Genomic DNA, 8945 nt, shown 5'->3' with positions numbered 1-8945 from the left:
GTGTAATTAGTTTTGTAATTAGTCTAGGTTTAATACTCCTAATTAGTGTCCAAACATTCGATGTGACGGGGGCTAAAATTTAGCCCCCTCCTCCCAAACACCCCCTAATATGTATGATTTGGGTATTGGATGAATCATGACGAGTCGTTAAACATAGACCATCGGACGTGGGTTAGGGTTTCTTTTCGAAAAAAGAACCGAACCCTTCTCCTATTCAGCCACCACTCCCTAATTCCCATCGTCGCTGCCCCATCCTTTTCTCCAGCTTCCTGCCGCCGCCGTTGATCCCGCTTCCTGCTGCCGCTGTTGAAGCTTGCGTCGTGTGGCTGCCTACTGCTGCCGCCTGGTCCATCTCTTTGAGGCTGCTGCTTTCCTACATCTGGTTCGTTTAGGGGCCCTGTGGTCTGCGGCCCTCATCTCCTGATTTCCTCTCGAATTCTTCCTCCCATGCGTTCCTTTGGTCCTGATTGCTCTCTGCTGCTTCTTGTGCAATATTATTGCTACCAGGGAGGGACCAAACTAGCGTGGGGAGGGGGGAATCAGGCAAGAGAAAGGTGCAGATGCAGGGGATAGAGAAGGGAGGAAAAGTATTATTCCTCCATCGATTCTTGATTCTTGTTGCTAAGGTAAATTTCCAATTTGTCCTAGATGCACAGAGGTTGGTCTGGATGCTTCAGGTTATAAACGAAGCTTGTTTCGGTGGACTGAATTAATTCGTACAGCAGCCTTCCTTTCAAATCTGGAAGCAATTCGTCTAAAATTTTAGGAACTCATTGATACAAAAGTTGTAGGTTTCATCGATATCTTTCCAATGGCGCTGGTTTCATTCCAATCGATCAGCAGTTTAAGAGCAATGGCCAAAACAGTGCATCTGCCTACCCATGGATGTTTCTGCGCAGGAATATGTTTAACTATTTTGCACTTAGTTAGATTCAATATTGGTCCCGGTCACCCATAGGAAAGTTGCTGGAAATTTTGTGTAGATATCCAAGACGTGTTCATTTTCCACATTTGGTTAAGTGGATAAGAAGTTATGATTAAAACAGTAGGTCATGCAGTAACTTAGGGAGTAACTTAGGGGGTGTTTGGTTCCACGAACTAAAGTTTAGTTCTTGTCAATCAAAGTTTAGTTCTTGTCACATTGTTTAGATACTCATTAGGAGGACTAAACATGAGCTAATTATAAAACCAATTGCACAGATGGAGGCTAATTTGCGAGACGAATCTATTAAGCCTAATTAGTCCATGATTTGACAATGTGCTGCTACAGTAAATATGTGTTAATCATGAATTAATTAGGCTTAATAGATTCGTCTCGCGAATTAGCCTCCATCTGTACAATTTATTTTGTAATTAGTCTATGTTTAATACTTTTAATTAGTATCTAAACATTCAATGTGATAGGAACTAAACTTTAGTCCGTGGAACCAAACACCCCCTTAGTCAAAACTGCAGAATATTAGAGAAGTGGCAATTTAGAGTTTGGGCAAGTAATTTCTTCTATTAAATAGACTTGCGATCAGTACAGACTAGTTTCTAAGTGCGATTTTGCTCCACAGGTTTGGAGAGTTCTGGAGCTGAGCGAGAGGCGTCGGTTCCCGTCTAAGGTTAGGGCAAGTGCATGATGAACCTGTGTGTTGATAAACTTGCTCTTTGGATGTTTTCTTGTGCCTTTCAATTATGTTGTCCCAAGTTCATGTTCATGCTATTCAAGTTGTATTATTTGATTCCTGATCCATAATTCAAGTTTCAAGTTACTTCTTTATATTTTTTATTATGTTTTGCTTCTGATTTGGTGGTACTTGCTGAGTATTTTTACTCACCTTTGTGTTTATTTAGTTTTTAGGTACCAAATGACCGCGAGCATCCGTGGGAAGTGGGAGTAGCATTCATCCAGAGCACACACGTTTAATTATACTTATTTTTAGTTAAATCCATTCATTCAGTAGAACTGTAATTAGTTAAGTTGGTTCCTTTATCGTTGGTTGATGGTGGAACGTCTTGGGGTTGATCCTAGGGAAGGGCTGATGCTTACTTATTGCTTATATGTTATTCATATGGTTTACTTGTGGTTGACAAGTTCGGATGCCCAATTTACAGGGGAAACTTTGTCAAAATTTTCAATAAATTCTAAATTTGTGTTTTAATTATGCTTTTTGTAGCCTCCGGGTTTTGGGAAAAAGCCGAGGTGTTACAGCATTACCTCAAGGCTTGTAAAAGCAAGTTTTTGCTTGCCGCTCGGAGAGAGCCGAATCCGCTCTCCGCAGCGGGCAAGGTGCAAGGCTTGCCCATCAAACAGAGGCTTCAAATCCGCTCTCCGCAGCAGGCAAGGCAAGACTTGCCCATCAAAGAGAGGCAAGGCAAGCCTCGATCGGCAACCGAGCACATCCTAAACTAATACTCCTCCCGTTTCAGAATATAGCTACATGGTCTAATATCAACTTTTTAACTTAGACCAAATATCTCTAAAAGTACTACCTCCGTCCTTAAATATATGACATTTAGGACAAGCTAATGAACTAATTTGCTTATCCTAAACGTCATATATTTAAGAATGAAGGGAGTAATTCATTTCTAATAAAAAAGTTTACATATTATAATAATTAGTTTCAGGATAAATCTAGAATTTTTTGAAAAAATCTCAAAGTAGCTATATTTTGAGACTGAGGGAGTATAAAGATAATGAATTGATTTCAAATGATAACTAGCTGCTTTTAATAACTGATTCGACCAACTAGCTAGCTTCACATATAGTGATCCTTTCATGATCGTTCCAGGCTGCAAGATGACCCTTTTTGTTTGTTGGACCGATATTGCTTTGGAACTCCGTAGCTTCTATGATTCTTGGCAACTTTTCCCTTTTTTTTTTGGTTGGTTTATTTTTTCCTTCTAACGAATCAAAGTACCTTTTTCTTTAAACAAATTCTTTGAGAATGTCTCCACTAGTGAAATAAACCACTCTATATCAAATGTACACATCACACCAAAAGATAGCATAATAGATAATACGATCAATGGATTAACTATAGCACACATTCTCCAAAGTTATATCGGTTCATATGATATAGAGATTTACTAATTTAATTCTTATTAGGAAATATAAGTAATCTGTTGATACCTCTCTTCATTAATTCCCTTGGCAAAACACTAACATAAGCAACCTTCTGGCTAACTACGGAGCCAGATGTCCGACAAGGAAGGAAACAAGCTTTAACCATTCATACCATGCATTCCATAAAATGGGAGCATACTGAAATCATCAGATCCTGGAGCAATGCATGGCTGCGGATTAGAACAGGTTCCATCCAATAATATTAAAAAACTCGCCAGCGGTGAATTGCGTTCCCCAAAGGAATCGAGATGCACTGACGATATATTATTCCTTTTTAAAAAAAGGAAAATCCAGATCTAAATTTTGCTGTCCTAGTTTTATGCCAAGATTTATGTTTAAGGATTGTGCCTATATATATGTGGTAAGAAAAATCAGCCTGACAGCTCTTCCAAGGACACCTGCATTTTATTGGTACATGCATACATAGGGTCTTCTAAACCACATGAGCCTTCACTCTTGTGTCTGAGGGCAAATATATATGGAGGATATATATGGAGGTATAAAGCCTGGACGAGTGTCTTTGTCCATCGCAAGAAAGCTCGGTTTCGAACGCTTTTAATGTGCAAAATGAATGCTTTGGAATATTAGGTACTTTATCGAAAGAAGATCCTTTTACTTTGGCCTCTGTTCATTTGTTCATACTTGATCACTGATGTAGTTCATACGATGCCTTGCTTTACTTTTGTTGTTTCATAAGTAATACATGCTAGAGGCAAACTATATTATAGAAACGGTCCACACATTGTTTCTTTTAGATGAAACCCTTCTCGCCTTTATCTTCATATATTCACTAGTAATTACTTGTCAAATCATCAAAAATGCTGACATTATTGTACCATATTTAATTAGAAGTAGCCTTCAAAACATTCATAAGGTTTACGTGAGTGCATGTGAACTTCTACATGTATCTTATATTTAGAAAACAATCAAACGTTCTACCGGAAAAAATACTTAATTATTTTTAACACAATTGCGCTCAAGAGAACCCTCGCGTGGGCATTATCCTACCCGCTTACTATATGTATGTGGGTGCGCGAACATCCTGCCAGGCAGCCATTAGCGAGATGGATTCAAGCTACCACTACAACCTATCGACGGCTTGTGACATAAACGTCACCATTTTCAACAACCTGACAGAGTCCTATAGCAAGCAGCTAAATGACACATCCACCTTGTCCACCTCCTTCATCATGTTCGTCCTCACTGCTCTCTTCTTCAACCTCAACCTCTTCAGCGGGCTCTCTCACGTCAGTGCCATCCTCGACCCCAAGATCCGCCTCGGCCTCACCTCGGCGCTCTCCCTCTTCCTCCCCGTCATGTCCTACCTCTTCTCTGAAGCCAAGAATGGCTCGGATGTTGGCCCCAAGTCCGAGCTCCCGCTGAGGGCCCGCTTCATCCTCATCTGGATGCTCCTGGTAGAGCTCCTCCGCAAGAAGGTGGAGGTGATCAAAATGCAGGGGTACTCCGGCACCATAGAGCGTGCCGGGCGTGTCCTCTGGCTTGGCAGCCTTGTCTTCTCCAACCTGCAAGCAACCGGCCGAAAGGCGATGACGGGCATCCTCTGGCTCCTCTGTGCCACCAAGCTGGTGCAGAGAATCTCCTTCACTGAGGTGGGGAAACGTTCTCTGGCCTTTGGCAAGAACGCCCGGGTTATCACCTCCTACATGGCTCAGGTGCTAGAGAAAGATCAGCAGGGCCACCGATTCCGACCAGAAGACCGGGACGAACTGCTGAAGGGATGCCAGTACGCGGTCATGGAAGAAGACGATTTGGTGGTTGAAGCCATCCCAAGTGGATACAGGCTCAGAGACGACGCCAACGTCGTCGCCACCGTCGGCAAGATCTGGGGGCTCCTGGAGACTGATCCTCTCCTCGATTCTCTCGACCGAGACCAGCGGTTGAGGATGCTCTGCCTGTCCTTTTCACTCTTCAAGCTGCTTCGCCGGAGGTTCGAGCGCCTGCCGGCAATGACTCCGGCAGAGACTCGGAACTACCGGGAAGTCATCCTGAAAGCCCTGTACGACGAAAGCACAAGCGCAGCAGAGGTAATGTTCCAAGTGACAAACGACGAGCTCAACTTCCTGTGCGAGTATTACCACTCCGTGGTCCCTGTCGTCCTGGCAAGCCCCTTCTTCTTGCTCGCCAACTACTTCCTCCTCCCACTCGTTGTGTTTGTCATGTGCCTCGTGGTCATCGTCCTGTGCAGCAATGGCGATGTTCCCTTCGCCTTTCGTAGCATAAAAGACGACGACTACTTCACTTTCTTCGGCATCACCCAGATGACTCCATGCCTCCGGCAGTTCTTCAAGTCTCCAGTAGTGTTCTTCTGCACCGTCGACTTCTCCATCACCTCGCTCCTTTTCCTCATGTTCATCTACGAGGAGGTATGGGAGTTCTTCGTCTTCCTCTTCTCCGACTGGTTCCTTGTGTCACTGCTCTGCAAGTACGCAACAAAACCCCAGTGGCACAACAGCCGCGCCTTCGGCCGGTCCATCCGCTGCATCTTGTTCGCACGAAGCCTGATGAGCCGTCCAGGCATCAGGTTCCACCAGTTCTGCGTGCTCAAGTTTTGCGGCCTGGCGATGCCAGCCCAGCTCTCGGTGAAGGTGCCGATCCTGCCGACGATCCCGGTGCCCAGAGAAGTCAAGCATTCAGTCATGGAATACTTGAGCAAGTTGCACGACCGTGATGGCAACCACACCTCTCTGACTCTCAGCAATGGGAGGCTCGCACTCGCAGGCCATCCGGAGCTCTCGCAGTTCTGCGAGAGCGATAGCGTCGCTGAGGTCATCCTCACCTGGCATATCGCCACCAGCCTCCTGGAGGTGAAGCATCCACCTCAGGGTAAGAACAACGTGGCGACGAGCCTGTCCAAGTACTGCGCTTACTTGGTGGCCTTCCACCCGGAGCTGCTCCCGGACAACCAGGACAGCGCGGAGCTCGTGTTCAAGGGCACGAAGGCCGAGTTGTATGACCTCCTTGGGTTCTGGGACTACTACCTCTCGTCGTGCGTGCGCACCCGACACCGCAAGATCATGGCCAGCAGTCCGGCAGAAGCCGCGGCGGCGGCGATAACGGTGGTGCAGAAGGGTGCGGCGCTGGGCCGGATACTTGAGAGGAAAGCTGCGCATCCTGGGGAGGGCGTGTGGAAGGTGCTGGCCAATCTTTGGGTCGAGCTCTTTGTCTACATTGCACCGTCGAGCAACGAGGAGTGCGTGGCCGGGCATGAGAATGTGCTGGCGAAGGGCGGCGAGTTCATCACTGTGCTTTGGGCGATGGCCACACATGCGGGGATAAGCCGCCCGGCCGACGCACCGCCGGTGGAAGTCGCGATCGAACGCATCATGGGAACAACGCGTGATGTTTCTGTGTAAACGAGAGGATCCCGGTTCATCTCCAACTATGATTATATTGTTGTGCTATGTTTGGCTTGGTTTGGTGTGCGGTAGCCTCACAAAAGTTTAATTGTTGCTCACGACTAAACGTGTATGGTTCATCGAGTTTCATCGAGGTTGCTTCTTGTGCATGTCTAGTGCGTGTCCTCTGTTTGGATATAACTTCAATAATTAAAAACACATTGTAATGAAATTTAGCGTGAAACTCATTCAATACACTGTATAGATATGCGTGCTTATTTACTTATAGCCCCATTTGGGGGACATCTAGCGTTCTCAGCTTTAAATCAGATTATCAGATTTAGTGCACGTTCAACCACAGTCTAGACGGCTGCCATCTGCAAGTCACATACACTAAGTTATCTGTGAAATATTTAATCTATTTGTAGGCACATAAATCATGATGATCAAGTGTAATTTTGATCTGTGTAGCCTCAAGGGCCGTCCAGCACTCCTGCTCACTTGTCACGCCGTTCAGCTAGCAAAGCAGATCTTTTCCTTTCTATCTTATCCTTTCACACGACCGGATGAGTCCAAGACCACCCATCTTCTTCGTTCCTCATCTCTCTCTCATGTCCTTGGTTCCTCGCGCATCATGGAGGGGTTGAGGTTAGGGACCTCAAGGCGCAGCCCCTCTCTCTAGCTCTCTCACAACCGCGCTTAGTGCTCGGTGCTTCTACAGGTGGCAGCGCGGCGCAACGTCCAGCGCGGCGCAGGAGGAAGGGTGCGGCGGGGTGCTGCCGGCGAGGTACGCAGGTTGTGACAGCCAGCTTCTGCGCGATGGCGGACAGCTTCGTGAGCGGCAACAACAAGCGACCGAGATGGGCGGGAAGCAGCGACAAGCAGCTTCCCCGAGCGGCGTCAGCGAGCAGTTTCCCAGGCAGCGACAAGCAGCTTCACACCATGTCTTCTTCCCACGTCGATTTTGCCGCAGGGGATCAAGCTTCAGCTTCGTCTTCAACAATGGTGCCGTACAACGGTGCTGAAGTCATCTGTTTGCCTTGGGAGCACGAGCTACAGCCGTCTCTTCGCGAGACGACAGCGCGGCCGTCTCTCGGGTGGGATGAGGATCTTTTTGCAAATATGCCAGCTCACATATGGCAAATCGACACCCGTTGTACGTGCTCTTAGAGTCCATACCATTTTTTATCCTAGCTATTACTCCCTCCGTCTATGTTTATAAGACACGATTTTCCAAATAACACTTTGACCATTCATTCATCTTATATTATATTGTTTATGGGTCATAAATTTACCATCATTGTAGAGTATATTTGATTACGAATCCAACCATATAAAGCTTACATTATAAAAATTAAAAAGCAATAGTTACATTATTGGTCAAAGATTGTAAAGTTTGAATCTTGATATGTGTATGCGCTTTATAAATAAAAACAAAAGAAATATTACTAATTGGAGGGTTTTTTTAAATGCTTAGAGCAACTACGGTAAAATTCCTACTCAAAAAGTTAGATTGAGAGTCAAAATACTCACTCCAGCAAGAGGTTTTTTTAAGCTTAAAGCAACTACGGTAAAATTCCTACTCAAAAAGTTAGATTGAGAGTTAAGATACTCACCTCACTCCAGCGAGATCCTGCTCATATCTATAGAGAAGTCCCTACTTTCCCTTATCCAACCCTTCTCCCACTGGTGGAGAGAGAAGGCCCCTCTCGGTCGTTGGGTTGTTTCCCCCTCCCCGCGCCTTGCTCCGCTCCTCCCCTGCCGTTGCTCCGCTTCTCCCCCCACCGTTGACCTGCTTCGCGCGTCGCCGCCGATTCGATTCCGCCCAGAGCTCGGCCTCCCCCGTCGTCGGTCCCGCGCCCGCCCGAAGGCTCGGGCTCAACGCCGCCGCCAGGAGGTCGTGCTGCCCCTCCCCTTGCCGCCCAGAGCACGAGCTCGAGCACGCACGGAGCGCGGGCTCCCCTCCGCCGCCCGGAGCTCGGGCTCCCACTCTCCTTGCCACCTGAAGCCCGCAAGCACGGGGCGAACAGGGCGCAGGAGGAGATTGGCGCGGGGCAGCTCAAGCCCCGAGCGGATTTGGGCGGCCGGAGGCGAGCTAGCGCGAGAGGTGGGCGGCGCCAGTGAGCTTGAGGGATGCGGAGGCGTCGGGCTAGGGGCGGGCACGGGCGCTGTCTCGAGGGCGCCGGACTGGGGGCGGGTGTGTGCTCCGGTGCTTGGGAGAGGAGAAGGTGGTGGGGAGGATGGAGAGCATGAAGACGTGCGGAGGGGTATTAAGAAAACTGTCCCACTGACGAGTGGACCCACATGTCATATGGGATAGGGGCTCTACAGTTGGGACTTTTGCTAGAGTTGTGGCTTAGAATCAAGTTGGGGCAGCCCCTGTTACCCAGTAGGGACCTTAAGTAAGGACTATTTCTTACGATATTCGCTAGTAAATAATTTATACAAATTTTCATAAAAATAAAAAGTATTTGACC

General features: G+C 47.1%; 1 protein-coding gene and 1 long non-coding RNA gene across 2 annotated transcripts; both read left to right on the top strand.

The window, feature by feature from the left end:
- Positions 1-204: 204 nt before the first annotated feature.
- Positions 205-2093, top strand: LOC111256490. Its single transcript, XR_002676599.1, has 4 exons — positions 205-382; positions 508-626; positions 1560-1607; positions 1840-2093. It is a non-coding gene; the product is annotated as an uncharacterized LOC111256490 (long non-coding RNA).
- Positions 2094-4147: 2054 nt separating this feature from the next.
- Positions 4148-6620, top strand: LOC101759123. Its single transcript, XM_004956375.2, has one exon. It carries the CDS (start codon positions 4177-4179, stop codon positions 6484-6486), a length of 2310 nt encoding a protein of 769 aa, XP_004956432.1. The 5' UTR covers positions 4148-4176; the 3' UTR covers positions 6487-6620.
- Positions 6621-8945: the final 2325 nt, after the last annotated feature.

Source organism: Setaria italica, chromosome II (assembly GCF_000263155.2).
Source record: "Setaria italica strain Yugu1 chromosome II, Setaria_italica_v2.0, whole genome shotgun sequence".
Lineage (NCBI taxonomy): Eukaryota > Viridiplantae > Streptophyta > Magnoliopsida > Poales > Poaceae > Setaria > Setaria italica.
This window is presented reverse-complemented; position numbering and strand designations above follow the sequence as displayed.